At 41.7% G+C, this 18,312-nt stretch overlaps 1 protein-coding gene across 2 annotated transcripts in view; it reads left to right on the top strand.

The window, feature by feature from the left end:
• The window catches only part of SRGAP1 (SLIT-ROBO Rho GTPase activating protein 1), a 1,651,729-nt gene that overhangs the window by 1,289,408 nt on the left and 344,009 nt on the right, over positions 1-18,312 (top strand). For both annotated transcript variants that reach the window (XM_044088250.1, XM_044088251.1), the window contains exon 15: positions 1,264-1,398. In XM_044088250.1, the coding sequence (XP_043944185.1) occupies positions 1,264-1,398 (135 nt within the window). The remainder of the gene's footprint in view (positions 1-1,263; positions 1,399-18,312) is intronic.

Raw genomic sequence — 18,312 nt, 5'->3', positions numbered from 1 at the left:
CGACAGTCAGTTTGTGCTGTTCCTTTGCTGGGCAGATATGTTCCCTTTGGGGTAAAGTCCTTCCATTCAGTAATTTAATTTCTTCTATTATTCAAGTCGCTACTCATTGTATACAGTGTGTGTGTGTGTGTATGTATGACTCTGTTACTTCTTTCACTGGTACTGTATTGAGGAGATTTGCATGGCTGCATTTATAGACCCTCCTGTAACATAACACGCAACATAATTTTTTTCTAATCACCTCATGGATTGTGTCTACTCCCAGCCTGCCACAGAAGCATAACTGCTGAACAGCAGGCCAGTGCATAAAATTCAACCATGTGAAGCTGGACAAAAGCAAGATAATAAGAAGAGAAAAACTGTGGTTAGGAAGAAGAAGCTTCAGTCAGTCAGGGGTCATTTTTTTTCCACACAGTGTGTTGAACTAAGATTGATTTTTTTCCCCTTTAGTGGTGCCCTATTTCAGAAAGGTATGCTGCTTACTAGTAGATAACATTATTTGTGGAAGGTATGGTTTGTTTGCTAGAGTCGTTAGTCTTCTACTGTTACTGTCTTTGTTTTTGTACTGCACTATCCTCCTGCGACTGATTTCCTTTGTCCTGTTAGTTATCCTTCTTCATTTGTCCATGGGGTAACTTCCAGTTTCACCTTTGTTTCTGTATTGGCCAGTAACTGGATTTGTACTACCTGCTCTGCTTTGACTTGTCTCTGACCATCATGTCTGTTACCTGCTGATGTCTTTACCTAACCATTGTCTATGATGCAGCAAATATTTGGGATTGGGAGGGTGGCCTAATGGTTAAGGTGTTTGCCTTACAAACACAAGGTGCAGGGCTTGAGTCTCACAAGGGATAATTGGCTATGTTTAAAATGGCTCACAAGGGCAGTTAGCTTAGTACTAATCTATGAATCTGTAGAGATCTGACTTTCCCATTATTTAAGTAATCTACCCAGCTCTTTGCTCTTTCATCTGCTTTCCTTTGGGCTCTGAACACCTGGAAGTCCTCTCTCTTATTTCTAAGACCCAGAGTCTTGAGATATCATTTTTCCAAATATAATTCATCTTTCATAGCCGCCTAGTATTGCTTATATAATTTAATGTTTCTTCAAGCTCACTGCTTTTCATTCCACCTCTCATGCAAGATCTCATCTCTTGCTACAAGGAAAAATATATTTTCTGAAAAGTAGTATTTGTATTATGTAATGCATGTTCAGTTATATATATGTAGTTTTATGACTGTGCATTCTTTCTTTGATTTTTAGGGGAAGATCCACTGACGGATGATGAAAATAACCATGACATTAACTCCGTTGCTGGTGTACTGAAGATGTATTTCAGAGGGCTGGACAATCCACTCTTTCCTAAGGAAAGATTTAATGATCTCATTTCTTGTGTCAGTAAGTTGAACTTGTGTTCATTTTTACTACCACGTTTTCTTATCTTTCAGTGATGTAATGAAGGTGGATAACATGTTGGTCATGTTGTTTTTTACATTTTTCTCACCAGTTGCTGTAGTGGTCTGTGATTTACTTAGATTTGAAATAGTTGGTAAGTTACAATCTGTTTCTCATTTTCTGAGCAGGCCTTACAGCTCCAGGGACCTAGGCACAATACTGACTTCCAGTCATTGTCTTTGTTAAGCTTGCTTGATGTCCTTCTATTCCAATGTTGCAGTATTCTACATGTGGGTTTACCCTTCTTCCTCTCCAGTTCGTCCAGCCAGGATTCCAAAGATTTTCAGTCCCTCTAGGTGTGTTGTACATCTGACTTGGCAGCAGGAATGTGGGCCATAAAAGTGAAGTCTGCACACACCAGCCCTCAGAACCTTTCAGCCACCAGTCTTATGCCAGGTGCTCCTGCTTCTTGTTAGACGTCAGATCAAGAAAAATTCAGTTAAGTACCCCGTTGGGGATCCTTTCAGTCCTAGTGTTGTTTTGTTCATGTCATCCGGAAAGGGCAAGTGTAAGTGTGGTCGGCGGATTCCCCACAAAGACACCCACAGCTAGTGTCTCTTTTGTTTAGGTAAGGAACATGACCACGAGAACTGCACTACTTGTTAGTCATTCATCCCTAAGACCTTACATTGCCGTTTACAGGCTTTACATCTGTACTTAGAAAACCAGCAGTTAAAACAAATTGTGTTAGGGATGGAGGCTGTGTCCAACACCCAGTCTGAACTGCCTAAGAAGAAGGCCAAGACCTTGCGGCCTACTTCTTCAGCTATGCCTCTACATGCCATTCCTCAGCCTGTGGCCAACATCGGCCTGACCGAGGATTCAGCTTCCACCAGTCTGGATAAAGCGGGTACCTCTGAGGAAGCCACACAATCTTGAGTGGAAGGCACGTCCGTTTAGGCTATACCGGCATCTGTCTTAGACTCCAGGGGAGAACCGGCGCTCTCTGTGGGCACGTCTGATTCCACCGCCACCATCCCTAGAAGTCTTCGCCCAGCTGGACACCTGCTAGGCCACTTAAGAAAAAACAAAACATTTATCTCCTGCTTCTGAAAGCATGCCCAACTGGCAGGCCTTCAGCCAGAGTTTATTCAATGCCTTTAGGCCTACTACAATAGGAACCCTTAGCACTGCTCCTCCCCTCCTAAGTCCTAGACCTCTAATTCCTGAAAGGAGGGTAGAACAACTGTAAGAGGAGGAACTGTCTGATTCTTCAGAGGATTCCCTCTCCTACTCCTCTCAGATCTCTTCCCCCCCGGGATATGGATCTCCAGAAGAAGGCTCCATTGAGCCTGACTTCCCAGTGGAGGATTTAACTTTTGGGGAAATGATCAACAAGATGAAAGACCACTTTAAGTGGGAAGCCTCAGATATGACTGAAGTGCAGAAGAGGTTTTATGACCTGATACACATGGACTTCCCCAGTCTTTTTGCTATCCCTCCTGTTCAGCTGGCCTTCCTGGATCCCTTTTCCTCTGTTTCCATCAATCTTCTAACTCTCAACCACCAGCCCCACACAGGGCAGATAGACTCTACAAGTCCCTGAGACAGAGAAACTTTTGATTAAGTGCCCTCCGGCTGACCCAGCCACTATCTCCATTTCTACAGATAGGGCTTCCAAACTGCTCCCTACTACTACCATTCTTCCAGCTGACAAGGACAGCAAGACAATGGAAAGGTCGGGGAAGAAAATAAACACTTCTGCCACTTTGTCATTCAGGGCCACTAACTACCAAACTCACATGACCAAGTATTCCTTAGCACTGCTGGACAAAGCCACTAAGGAATTGGCTGACATTCCAGACTGTGCAGGCAAAGCTTCCTTGACCACCCTGCTAGCTCTCACCTCTCAGGTGAACAGACACTCCATAAGATGCAGTTATGATGCAGCTGAAGCCTCAGCTAGGTCAGCTGCATCAGCTTCTGCGTTAAGAAAATACTGTTGGCTATGTCTTCAGCCTCTCCCTGACTACTTCAGGGCCAAATTTATTGATCTTCTTTTGGATCACTCTGCCCTATTTGGGAAAAGAGTGGCTGACCTCTTTTAAGTCCCTGCAACAAAAAGGCAAAAAATTGCAGGACCTGAAACACCTGCTAGTCTCGCCCATCCCTAAGTTCCACAGGAACTATCTAGCCAAGACTCAATTCATTAGGAAAACCTCTAGGCCTACGGCTCCCTCCAAGTCCAGGAGACCCCCTAGAAAACAGTCCCCTCTGGCTAGAGCTTCTCCTTCCTCCAGCCAAAGGCCTCCCTTTCCAGATAGGGCAGATAGTGTCTGACTACCTGCCAATCTCTCACCCCACCCCTCCTGCATCTCTTCCCCTGTCTGCCCAAGTCTCTCACTGTATCCCTGTGTGGTCACTCATTGCCTCAGACAAATGGGTTCTGTCCATCATACAGAATGGTTACTTTATGACCTGGATCACCCCCCCCAACAAGGCTCGGCATGCCTCAGCCACCCACCAGTTAGCTACCCCTCCTACAGCAGGTACTGAAAACCTTGCTGATACAAGACACTGTAGAACCAGTGCCTACAGAATCAAAAAGAAAAGGATTCTACTCCAGAATCTTTCTGGTCCCCAGAAAGGACAGACCATGGAGGCCTATACCTAGACCTCTCTCATCTCAACCCCTTCTTAAAAGTTCCTACCTTCCATCTTGCAGTATTTCTTCCCTCCCTCCTTCCCCTCCTGTCAAGTTGCACTTGCCCTCCTGGGTGACACTGGACAAGCTATGCCCTTATAGAATTGGCTCCGTCTGGGGCTTGTTATGTTCTGAGGGCTGGTGTGTGCTGATATCACTTTTATGGTTCATGTTCCTGCTGCCACGTCAGACTTTTGACACACCTAGAGGGACTGAAAATCTTTGTAATCCTGGCTGGACGAACTGGAGAAGAAGAAGGGTAAAACCACATTTAGAATACTACAACATGGAAGAGAAGGACATCTATGGTTATGGTAAAATTTTACACAACTTTCCTTTCTCCCTGTGTCTGGTGCAGTTTTCTGCAGGTACCCCAGTTTCCTCCTAAAAAAACTTGCTGGATGGCTGCTGCACAACATTGTCTATATATATATATATATATATATATATATATATATATATATATATATATATATATATGTATGTATAAAACACACACATGCAGGCACGCACATATTTTATATATATATATATATATATATGTGTGTGTGTGTGTGTGTGTGTGTGTGTGTGTATCTACTTCAGTAGATCAAACTTTTACTAGTTTGAACCACATATGGCCGAGACCATATGTTTGAACTAGTAAAAGTTCGAACACTGACGTAAAACAACATAAAACCAAAAAACACAAAACTAAACATCTATAGCAGGGGGCTATGCCCCCCTGCACTTCCCACACCCCCCTTACTTAGATATGCCAACTCCGAGATTGCACTACATTGCAGAAATGGGGAAATCTTCCCTTTCCGCTCTGTACGGAGATCTCCATTCAGTCAGATTGCACTTTTACAAGTTCGAACATATGGTGTCGGCCATATGTGGTTCGAACTTATAAACATTCGATCTACTCAAGGGGACCCATATATAAATATAAATATATATATATATATATATATATATATATATATATATATATATATATATATATATATATATATCTTGCATTTATCCTTACCTTTGTGGCCCAAGCTGTGGCTGACAAAGGGCCATGGTACATGCTACTTATCAATTTAACAATTGATAATTAAGTTATTTGGAGACTTGTGGTTCAGTGTCCATGCAGGACTGTTTGCTTGCTATATGAGAACCTGACGTTATGCTTGCGACTAGCTTTCTGGAAAATTGTCTTGACTGGGACTGGATAGCTGACTCTTCCTTTAGAATCATGTCTTTGCAGGAAAGTTAGTACTTCTACTGCTCTAATCCTTCACAGATGACAATGTTAGAAGGATCTGGAGTCTTTAGCCAATGAAGAATGACAACTTTAACTGTACTTATTTATCCACTTCATGATTATGTTGTAAAATTCTCTGTTATATCTTACTGCTTTTTTTATTTTCCTAAATATGTACTCTGTTATTGATTATGCTGTAAAATTCTATGTTATAGATTTTATCGTATTTTGTTAAATTTTACCATTATTTGTGGAGCTTTTCTCCCTGGGTCTTCGCTGAAAATGGGTTCAAACCCAGTTGAACTTTCCAAGTTACTAAATGTCAAATAAACAAACATATATGCAGATTAGTGTTTGCATATGTCTGGTGTACTGCATGCTATTGGCAGGGGACATAAAAACTTAGCAATGATGGTCAGGCAACACTTAGCAGTGGCCTGAGGAAGGGGATTCAGTAACTATTGGGATAAGGGAGAATAAAATTTGGTGACTGTTTTGACAATGCCTGTTCTGATTCTTGCGAGGATTGTTTAGATTTTAACCGGGTTGATCTCAAAGGGAAAAGACTCATGCATGCAGCATTGTTAATATACAAACAAATGATTTTAAAAGGAACAGTAGATTAAGAAGAAAGAAACAGAGACAAAAAAGTGGGGATTAGGACATAGTGTGTTTTCAGAACTGTTACCTGTGCCCAGCAGCTGTAGTGTGAAGAAAATAACTAATCATGGGAATTCCACCACACTTTCTTGATACTTGGATAGACATGATGAAGTTTGGAGGTATGCTTAAGAGGATGAGGAAGTGTTCAGTTAACATTAGGCTTCATCTCAGTCAATTAACAACTGAACTTTTAAAAAATGGTGGGTACAGAATGTTGAACTGATTTTGCCTTTAAACTGACTGATTTCCATGTATGGGATACTGTATACAGTTCTGGAAGAGGGGGGAAAGGTTATGACGCAGGAGCAGAGACTAAATAACCTAGATTTTATTTATTTGCTTTTAGTAAACAATGTACTTGTGTATAAAAATAATAAATTAAATGTGGTGGAATCTCCCTGCAAGGAAGGGACTGAACTGGCAGAAGAGGGCAATATAAACAGATCTAAGATGCAAATTCTATCTCTTAGCCAGTTTGCTATCCATCTTACCACACAGGGATCCGTTTTTAATGCATTAAACCTAGTAACTATGCTAGCATGGGATTGTAGTGCCAAAGGTCTTGGACAAGTCTAGGTATGCCTTGTGGCCACTGTCAGTAGGTTTGTGTTACTCTTTCAAAGAAGTTAACCAAATTCATTAGATAGGATCTGACCTTAGCAAAGCCAAGCTACTGCTGGTCTAGCCTGGTGAGAAGTTTAATGCCATAGTTACTCAGTTGTAATGTGATCCATAACTTTACATATGAGACTTGTCCTGCTGATGGGCCTGTAATTCCTTGGGTTTAGTGGTTTGGCCACCATTGTAGAATGGTGTCACCTCTGTTTCTGCCAGACTTGAGCTGTCCTGTCAAGGTTTGCTTGGTAGTGTTTTTGTTTTTAAACAGCTAGGTACATTATCAGGTCCCATGGAGGAATTATTTTTAGTATTTGAGTGCATCTTTAGCATATGATCTTTTGTGATGATGGAGGTAGTAGAGGACTTTAGAGATAAGTGGGTTTTGAATAGTAATTTATGGGGTGAAGATGGCACTGCATTTGTTAGTACATTGGCAGTGTCTGCTGGGTCATCTGAGTAGGTTTTGGTGCCATTTTGAACAAGTTCTGAGCAATATTGGGTGTTTTTTTCTGTTTCCTAACATAAAAGATTTGTAGTTTTCCTTAGCTTCAGGTGCTAACTTCAGTTCACAGGCTGCCTTGGTAATCTTAATAGCTATTTTTACCTTTTTAGTCAATTGTCTAATGTTATCCTTGATTTCTGCATCCTTGGAGTTGTTTCTTTAATTGTAGAGTTCATTTATGTTGGTAGACCCCCAGGATGGTTTGCTTTTAAACTTCCCATTTTAGTCATTTAACAGTCAGTTCTATATGTTTATCCAAGATGGCATAGCATTTATTGTGTGTAGTTTCCTGGTGAGGCCATGTCTGACATTATGTTAGAAAAAGAGCATCTTAAAACTTCATCATAGAATGTTTTTGGGTCCCTAGGGATGTTCCTAGAGATGATACAGTCCCACAAAAAAAAAAAAAAAAAATACTTGTTCTCCCGCCTTTCTAAGCTAGTATAGTCCAGTTTTCAGGTTAGTGCTGAATTCAGGGCTGCGTTACAAGTTTCTGTGTTTGCCCATACCTTACTTGGATAGAAGGAAGTTTCTCTGTTCACTGTGAGAGAGGGAGCTTTGAGCAGCCTATCTGTCCCTGGAAGAGTGGTTTCAGCCCAGAAATTAGTAGTTTATTGGCCATTTGGGGCTAATTTCTCTTTCATTTCCCTGCTATTAAACCCACATTTGCAAGGTTTTTGTGCTAGTATACAGCTCAGCAAGTTTCTGCCTGGTGCCATGCAGAGTTCTACAGCAGCAGCAGCGAGAGAAAAAGAGAGACTTTGGAGTGATTAAGTATCATTTTTCTGCATTTTCTTGCTGCCTTTAGCTAATTCCACCTAAAACGCCAATTGTCTAGAATTTCTGTGATTTAAAAAGCTTGTTTCAGCTATATATTGTACTTATTTTACTGCCTGCACTTTAACAAAGTCGTTTTAGTGTTTAAATTACCTGTTTAACTGTTGTAGGCTACACACAAGTGTGATAGCCATTTCTGTGCATTTACAATGTTTTTTTGATTGAAAGCAACTAAAAATCTTCCTAAAAACACAATGGCTATGCCCTTGTACTAACCCTGACTGATACTCCCCAGTACAACATCACTGTATACCTTGCATCCAAAACCCATAGTGTGGAATGAGTAATCTTTCACTTAACCCCCCTTTTTTACTTTCCTACTCCCAGGGAAATATCACTGTATTTGATCTTTGTATACTCATTCGGCTATTAGCAAAACTCTACCATCTGTATACAGACTAACTATCTTTTTACTATGAGTATAACATTCTGTTTTAAATGCATATACACAAACTCTCTTGTGCATTGTTATACTTTAAGACTACTTGAATTCACTTTTTAAATCTGTGCCTTCATTCCTAACATACAGTATGTTGAATATCATACCCTTTACCATGTAAATAGTACTATATTGCTGTATTAAACTCTGTACTCACTAATGTCATACCTTTTACTATGTAAATAGGACTGTATTTCTGTGTTAGACTTTGTATCGATAGTACCGTACTGCTGTGCTAGTACTCTCTTTCTCTATAGTACTGTACTCCTGTCATAAACTCTGTACTCACCTCTCAATATTAAGTTCTTATTTGAAAATTCTTCTTTTTTTTCTTTTATGCTGATCTGTATTATTTACTTAATGTGGAGCTTATCTCCCCGGGCCTCTACTGAAAATGGACATGTATCCAGTTGGACTAGCCCGGTTAACAAATGTAAAATAAAATAAATAAAATAAATTGTATCTGCTTTATTTTCTGGAAAAAAAAAAAAAAATACTTGTTTTCCCGCCTTGCTAAGCTAGTGTAGTCCAGTTTTCAGGTTAGTGCTAAATTCAGGGCTGTGTTACAAGTTTCTGTGTTTGCCCATACCTTACTTGACAGAAGGACGTTTCTCTGTTCACTGTGAGAGAGGGAGCTTTGAGCAGCCTATCTGTCCCTGGAGGAGTGGTTTCAGCCCAGAAATTAGTAGTTTATTGGCCATTTTGGGCTAATTTCTCTCTTTCATTTCTCTGCTATAAACCCCACATTTGCTTGGTTTTGCATGCCGGGCAGTGCCGGTTAACTAGGGTATAACTATTCCCGGCTCCACAAAGTCTACTCTTCAATTTTTCCCTTGGAACTAGACAAACTTTCAACTTAAACACTCAAACCATTCACTTTTCATACCAGCACTTGCTCAAAACTTGTAGCAAGCACTAATAAACCTTAGCACTAGACCCTCCCCCCCTATACTGTAGAGAAGGACAAAGGGTCTCTATTCGACCTTACCAGCCATTCAGTAAAACAGTTCACTGTACCTATCCAGGCATGTCCAAAGGGCAGTTTCAGGTGTACTCTCCGGTCCAACTGGTGAATCTGGGCATTTTGAGGCAATGTTACAATTGCCTCATTTACACAGACAACCCTCTCCTACTTCCACCAAACACTAATACATGCGAGAGATGCAATTATACAACCAAACTGGAGGCTAAGCTCTCTCAACCCAAGACTGGACCAGGCAGTCAAGAGGAGAAGGGACTTACTTGCATCACACCACCAGTCTCACATAGACCTATGAAACCAACCCCAGCAAAAAACACACATAAATACACGAAAACATACTCGGAGGCTCTAAATAAAAATCTGCAAAAGCAACAGAGACCTCCAAAGCAGACATCCAAGCAACCTCCACCCCCCAACACAAACCATGAAACACATACTTCACAAAACCAGTGTGCCACACAATCACAGCCCTTAAGGCAAAATAACATACCCAACACACTAGCAATAGGTGACTCTATAGTCAGGCACACTGACATCCCACTCACTAGGCTGAACAAGGAGAAGGTTACTGTTAGCTGCCTGTCGGGTTCCAGGATCCGCCACATAACACAAGCACTCAGGTCACTCCAGAACAAGTACAAATATGACTCTGTCATTGTCCATGTTGGTGTGAATGACCTGAGCCGTACCTCCCTGGACTGCATGAAAAGAGACATGGAGGAGCTGTCTGATCACGTAGCCCAGGCCGGTATGACCCTGACCCTGAGTAGCATCCTGCCCTCGCCAAGAATGATACCACGGTATAGAGAACAAATTATCAATTTCAACAATTGGTTAAGCTTCTGGTGTCATTCAAAGGGGATCCAGTGTCTGTCAGCCTGGGATGACATGCTTGACAAGCCATGCTGCTTCGCTAGAGACTGCTTGCACCTGTCACCCTTAAGCTTTCGAATACTGGCCAAGGCTCTTGCCACCCCCATAGTGCCTTTTTTGGCAAGGCTCAAAAGACAAACCCACCACCGTAAATAGCACAAGTAACAAAAAACTGAGGGTAATGCTACTCAATGCCAGAAGTCTAAACCTCAAAATGCACACACTCGAGGCATTCCTCAGTATGGAGAAAATCGATATATGTGCAGTAACAGAAACCTGGTTTAAGCCTCCAGAGAGCACCCCAGTACTACCAGGCTACAACTCATACCATACATTTCGGCCACAAAACCTGGACCGAAATACAAAAAAAACGGGGGAGTATCCATATTCATCAAGGATACCCACACCTCCAGGTTAGTGGCACAGCGCGATGCTTCAGAGGTCATCTATGTGCAACTAACAACGGGCAAAATTGCTATTCAAATTATAGCTTGCTACAGATCACCCACCATGTCCCAGGACCCCCACTCCGCATTCCTGGAAACACTGGGAAACATACAGGTCCTACCAAACACCCTGATATCGGGTGATTTCAATTACCCAAACATTAACTGGGAGAAATACTCAAGTACAAACTCCCTTGCCCAACATTTTCTAGAATTTATAAACTCAAATGCCCTGGATCAACAGAGGTGACAACATATTGGACCAGGTCATCACCAACATGGGCGACCGGTGTTCCACACCAGAGGTCAACCCCTCGCTGGTTAGATCTGACCATAAACTAATCACTCTGGATATCCACATTCCACCACCACCCTTGGTCAAAGAAACCACCGTAAACAACTTTTCAAAAGCAAACTTCATGTTGCTTAAGACCGAGGTGGGAAGTTTCAAAGCCCCCATGCTAAAGGATAATGCTGTCCAAGCTGCAAAATCCTTTGCTAATGCACTCTATGGGCACCTACAAGAATGCATGGATTGTGCTATCCCAAACAAAACCAAGACTCACTCCTCCAAGAAAAGGAAACCAGTCTGGTGGACCCCTGCCATAAACAAGCTATACAACAGAAGGAGGAAACTAGTAAAGAAAAGAGTAAAATCCAAACAAGGGAAGACATCCCTGATCAGTATCAGCAATAAACTACGTTCCCTCATAAAATCATCCAAGGCTAGCTTTGAAAGAAAAATTGCCATGGACTCCAAAGATAACCACAAGGCATTCTTTAGCTATGTCAAGAATCTAAGTGGCAATTCTCAGATCTGCTTGGAGTTTGTGCAGAATTGCACAAAATACACTGAACTGACTGATATAGCGAACATCCTGGCAGACAGGTTCAGTGCAAACTTCACCCCCCTCAGGGCCCATAACTATACCAGAAGAATGTAGTGCCCCTGAAATCACAGACACTCAGGTTAAAACAGCCCTCTCCAAAACCACAAACGCAGCATCAATGGGACCGGACGGTGTCCCAGGCTGCACCCTACATGAGTTCAAAGATGAACTAACCCCTCACCTAAACACACTGTTTAAACTCAGCCTCTCCACAGGCTACGTGCCCACAGAGTGGAGCACAGCAACGGTTATTCCACTCCACAAAGGTGGAGCCACAATGGACCCCGGGAACGATCGCCCTATAAGCCTGAATAGCTTGGTCTGCAAAGCTATGGAGCACATCATAATGGATCTCATTAACAGAGATGTTGGAAACCTCCAAACACTGGACCCTACCCAGTTCAGCTTTAAGGGCAGATCATGCCTCCTAAACCTGGTGGACTTCTCTGACACTGTTACCAAGGCTCTAGATGAGGGAAAGGTGGTCCACACAGCTTACCTAGACCTCGCAAAGGCCTTCAACACCATTCCCCACTTGGGTATTATAGACAAGCTCACCAGCTTGAACATAAACCCCTAAGTCAAGAGATGGGTTGCCAACTAGCTCACGGACAGAACCCACATGGTAAGAGTTGCGGGAGCTAGGTCTGACTCTAAACCGGTTACAAGTGGCATTCCCCAGGGCTCAGTCCTAGGATCCCTCCTGTTCGGCATATACTTCTCAGAGGTACAGGCAAGCAGAGGAGGACTATGGATGACCAAGTTCACAGACGACTGCAAACTAGGGGCTATAACTGACTCTCCGGCTGACACAGACATCCTCCAAAAGGGTCTCACTGAGACAGATACCTGATGTCAAAACCATGGCCTCAAGATAAATGCCAAAAAGTGCATAGTCATCCCCTTTGGAAAAAACAAAGTACCCACAAACTACCACATAGGTGGTAGCCCCCTAAATACGGAAGACGTAATAAGGGATCTGGGGACCCAAGTAGATAGTAACCTCTCCTTTGATAATCACATTGCCAAAGTGGTTAGAAAATCCTTCTATGTGGCCCACCTAATCACAAAAGGATTTGCATCCAGATCGAAAGAGGTCATTGGGCCCCTCTATGCATCACTCATCAGACCCATCAATGCCCCATTTGGGATGTACCTTACAAGACACCTGCAACAACTGGAAAGACCACAGAAGTACCTCACCAAGAGGATCACTGGCCTCAAGCAGATGCCCTATGCAGCTCGACTGAAGAAACTCCAGCTGTACTCTGTTGCATACCGCCTACTCAGAGGTAATCTCTGCCTAACATGCAAGGCCATGTCCAACCCAGAATTGATGGACATGCTCCACCTAAAGAAAACCATATCCCCTCGAGCCACACGCTCCAGGGATCTAAACCTCACCACAACAATAAATAGGACGTGCTGGAGGGATAGATTTCTGTCCCAGAGACTTCCCATGCTCTGGAACAAGATTCCAATCTACATTAGGCAGAGCTCCTCGCTAACCCTCTAAAAGAGAAACCTTGACGAGTGGATGGGAAACGGAAAGTTTACCCCAGGGATCAGTTCAATGGCTCTGCTGGACAGAGGGACAGGGAGCTAATCTAAGGGGGCAGCGAAAGCCAACACATTCCAGCTAGGTTTATAAATGCCTTCGGGCAGATAGCCTAGTACCTACCTATGAACAAATATGTAAATCCCATCAAAGTTGCCATAGGACCTGAACCCATGTTTAGTGGAAAACCCAGGTATGGAGGGAATGCCTTCTGAATATTTAAACTAAGTTTAAGTAATTACACAGATTTGAATGTGCTCGGAATTCCAGAGGATAGTAGGTGGTTATCAGCACCATAACTTATAGTCACAAAATGTTGGAATGAAGAAGACCCCCCCAGCCTTAAGATCTGCCACATTTTTTTTGGGAAAAATTTAGAGGCAAAATACTTAGTATTGCCTGCTGTGCCATTATGATTGTGAGGGGTAGGGGGAGTTGATGTAATGAATCACACCGTTTTTCATGTGCAAACATTGTATAACTGACATTTGTTGTAGTGCATTGTTTACTGTGACAAATGTGATGGACCCATCCACTTAAAATGCATTTGGTAAGCATATAACAAAAGAAGAAGGATATAGGTAGTCACTTGTTCTGTAACATCTGTGAGATGGTTTTGGATTTCCTAAATTAAAGACCTTCATTCTGAAGAGTTGCGCTGTTTTTGTAAATGTACTTGTTTCAGTGAGTGTGGGTTAATGGAAAACAAAAACGTTTTACCAGATAATATGAATTCTTGTTTATATATAACTAGAACTAGAATAGGTTTAGTTACTTTTCTTTTTCAGTGTGCCATTTGCCAATATTATGGAGTATTGCCATGCACTGATATTTCATTGATTATCCTTTTCATCTCTGCACATACCAGGCTTTGTTCAAAAGCATGTTTTATTTCCAATGTGTTTACAATAACCAAATGGTGCAAATCCATTAGTAGGGGTTACTTGTGCATATTCCACATTTCATGATGACCATGTCGGCTAATGGTTTCCCCATCCCTAACATTATCTCTCTTTTACATATTTTACACTGCTGGTTTAATGATGCCTGGTAGGATTAGATAATTTCACTGGTTAAGAACTGTGTTTTACTATAGTTTTACACTAATGCTGTGTGCTGTGTTTGCATGCTTACATTTGCCAAAGACCATTTCAAATGAGGTCAGAAGGTAGTGGTGTCAAAAGGGCACGTTCCATTCTAGAATCTTTCCTGCTTTATTGAGAATTGTACGTGGTGGAATTTTTTTTTAGTTTAGTGATCCTGGAGTGGATGGGAGGGGGACGAGAAGTCACTGATCTTGTGGCTATTCAGTGCCAGCAAAAACACAGCACATCTGGAAAGGAAGCCTGACTGAAAGGGTCTGTGTCATAGTTTCCTACTGTCATTCCCTTTGAAATCTGAACTGCAGTAAGAAACTTCCTGGTCAGTACTAATTGATACAAGTTGTAGATATATTTTTGACAAGTTGCCATGGTTTGTTTCTTTAAGCTTTAGTATGCCTTGAATAACATATGTTCACTTAGTTTCCTATCTTAATGTGAAAAACTAGAATGCAAGTCACAGTAAAATTTAAGCAGTATGTTGATGAAATTATACCCTTTTGAGTAACTCTTTTCTTCATAGTGTTGCATTTGAAAGTTTGTAAAAATAATTTTGTTTGTTCATTGTGGAGATGTCACCTGGAGCAGTTTTTGTGTACTTTTCTGTTCTGCATTTTTGACTAGACTACATTGCTTGCGTCTGATGTCTGAGTGAGGCTTACTGTATTTTTTTGCTTGAAAAATGTATTTGCTGTTTTAGTTGGTGATTGCACAGTCTCACTGGACATAGGATAGGCGTTGCTTTTACAGGGGAGACCCTGGAGTGGTAAAGAACAAGAACTGCAGAACAGATGTAAATGTGTACCCTAGAATGTATTTCATAAACAACTGCTAATACAACATAGCTGAAAGATGAAATAGCATATCTGAGCTTAATCATACAGAGAGCAAAAACTGTTTAAACTTCTTTTATATCACCTTCTTTACTCCACTCATTTTGGCCTCCATTTCGGAACAAAGTGATTCAAAAGTATGAGGTATAGCAGACTAAAGACATACGAGTGCAGAATGGCTGATTCCCATCTGCTTAGAGATAGAACAGGTAGAAGGCTGGATAAGTACAGAATTAGTGATTGATAAACAAGACTCCCTCAGTCTTGGTCTTACCTCTGTTTTGAAGTGGACTAACATTTCCTTTATATTTTTACACATACAAAGTACTTCATAATCCATCTTGAAATTATGACAAGGTAGAGTTGATTGTAGCGCTCAGATGTTTCAAATATTACCTCAGATTTGCTCTCATCCTCATAAAATCTGTATTTTTGCGATAACAAAGTGAGCATTAGAGTCAGTTAGTATATGTTAGTGACAGATGTGGTGTTCTTCGAAAAGCATTGTAGTACAAATTCTTTTATTGGCTTATTCTGTTTGTAACTACCACTATTTAAAGTATCCCTGATTTGAGGTGGGGGTAAGCAGGAAAGAGAGTCTATGTGGGAGTCTTGTCTTTTCATGGATGATGTTCACAGAAGTCAGTATGTTTAATTAATTTTAACTCTTCATGTCCAGAAAATATTTACTCTAGGATTCAGAAGATCTCATGCTAAGCTGCAGTTGGTAGTTGAAGGTAAAAGCTAATTGTAATGGCAGGCAGAGATTCAAAAATGTATATGCATATTTAGCCTGATAGTTAAAACAGATGATTAAGTATCTGAGCTGTTAATGAGCTGCTTCCTGTAGTCAAGGGAATAGGGCTTGATTTCTTCCACCTCCATTTGTTTGCTGTGTGTCTCTGAGCAAGTCACTTAAACCAGACAGTGCTCCCGGGTCAACCCTAAAAAGGGGCACTTGTATCTAGTGGGCTTGCTTCATTAATAAATGTCAAAACAAATATCATTGAAGCTAAGAGTAGCTTACAAAAGACTGGCTTTCACTTACTGCATCTTGACGCAATACATGATTAAAAAAAAACGATTGTGCAGGCATGTGACAACAGTGAGTCGCACATAATGCTTAATTGCATTTGCATGAAAAGACTGTCATTGTCACATTTTCTCACAGATAATTCTCAGAACACAACACTTTTACTGCTGTTTCAGATGCACTCTTCAGCTTGTTTATTATTTGGGTCTATGTCAATTATTCGAACGCTTAAAATGTTGAACATTATATGGTCGAGACCATGTTCGACATTTCAAGTGTTCGAAGGTTGACTTTTAACGGCGCCGTACAGTGCAGAATGGGAGAATTTCCCTTTTCTGCATTGAAGCGTGGTCTTGGAGTTGATATATTTAAGTAGGGGTGTGTGGGGGTGCAGGGTGGCTTACCCCCCTGATCGCACTGTTTGTGTATGTTTTTTTTTTTTCTTTGTTAGATATTCGAACTTCCAAATATCGAGCATATGGTCTCGACCATATGGTATTCGACATTTTGGAAGTTCGAATATTTGACATAGACCTTATTATTTTACTGAGTTGTAATTAATGAAATGATGTCTTTTCCATTTGGGTTTGCCGATGCTGGCCAACTTCCAAGACTTCAGCTCGACGAGCTTCGCCTCCTCTACCCATAGCCCTCCACTCCACTAGCACTACCTCCAATTTTGTTTGCCACCATTCAGAACAGCAGTTTGGTTGTTCATTGCTTTCTCTGTATCCTCTGTGAACAGGGTTTGATTGCTGCTGTGCATACCTTTTGGTACTTGGCGATTAGTGGTGTGTGTGTGTATCTGTGTGAAGTATAATGATAGGGTTTTTTGACTAGTTATGTTGGTAGTTAAGAGTAGGTTGGTGTATGGTGTTTCACATCTATCAGGGCTTGTGTTGTGTTTTTTTCTGTGTGTTAAGCTTAGATTAGGTTGGTAGGTATTTTGTTTTTATTTATGGATAAAGGGTTCAAAAAGTATATTTCATGTGGGCATAACCATCCCTGTCAGGATGCTCATGACTGTTGTGTATATTTCCTTGAAGCTGCTCACCTGGAGTCCCCATGTGCCATTTGTGAGGGGTTTGGCTATCACACTATTAACAAGAGGAGGGCCAAACTTATGCTTAAGGTTCTTCTGCCTTTGGAGGACTCTTAATCGACCTCTTTCAACAAAGGAGACAAGTCAGGTCATAAGCTGATTAAGGACTCCCTACGGCTTCTAAAGAAAACTGTTAGCAGTCTTCCCTATCTTCTGTGACTGCTTCTGGCTAGTCAAATCCGAAAGTCCCAAAGCCCTCGAATTCACCAGTGGTTTTGGCTTTCTGAGTCAGGGCCTTGGAGTCTATCTCCTTCAGCTTCACTGCTTCAGAGTTGATCTCCTTCGGCTGTGCTGCCTTGGAGCTGGTCTCCTTCAGCTCCTGTGCCTCGGAGCCTGTCTTCTTCCCTTCATTTCTTAACAAGGTACCTTCCTCTAATTTTAGTTTACTGAGCCCTTCCCTGGTTAGGGAGGCTTCGTTTGGACTGACTTTCCTCCCTTTTCTCGCTGTACTGCATGGGAGTTTTCACCCAAGTCCTTCCCATCTCAACTTTGGATCCAAGTTTCCCCAGCTGAGACCAGTAGACTGGATCTGTTGCCTGATTGGCTGTCTTCCATGCCCATTTTTGTGGCTTTTTTGCATTGGGGCACTCCATGCTGTGAACTTTTTGCTTCCTCATCTGACACAAGTGCAGCAGTTATTATGCTTTAGTTCCTCCTTAGGGATAGTCACCTAGGGACACTGTCCTGTATGCTTGGCCCCCAGGTGTGATGCATGCACATCCTCTGACCCCTTTGATAATAAAGTTTTTTCAGAAAGCTTCCCATTGCAAAGTGATTGTAATCCTCATTACTTCCTTTGGATGTGTCCAACCTTCAAACCCTCAGGTTAACTGCTTGGCTTCTGCATTTTCGTTAATGGCCAGGAATCCCAGATGTTCAGTTTCACATCTTAACTTCCCAAAAGATGTCTCCTCATAAGGTGTATGCTAGTAATTGGAAATATTTTGCCTTGTGGGCTGTCTCTCAGAGCTTGGATCCTTTCTCAGTACCATTGGAGGCTATCCTGGGATTTCTTGCAGTTTTGTTTAATTCTGGATGTAGGTACTTTACTATTAAAGTGCAATTAGCAGCTGTATCTGACCTTCACATTGGTAGGGTTAATA

The sequence above is a fragment of the Protopterus annectens genome, chromosome 11.part0 (assembly GCF_019279795.1).
Source record: "Protopterus annectens isolate FY-2018-M chromosome 11.part0, PAN1.0, whole genome shotgun sequence".
Classification (NCBI taxonomy): Eukaryota; Metazoa; Chordata; order Ceratodontiformes; family Protopteridae; genus Protopterus; species Protopterus annectens.
The sequence above is the reverse complement of the archived record's forward strand: the minus strand, read 5'-3'. Positions and strand labels throughout refer to the sequence as shown.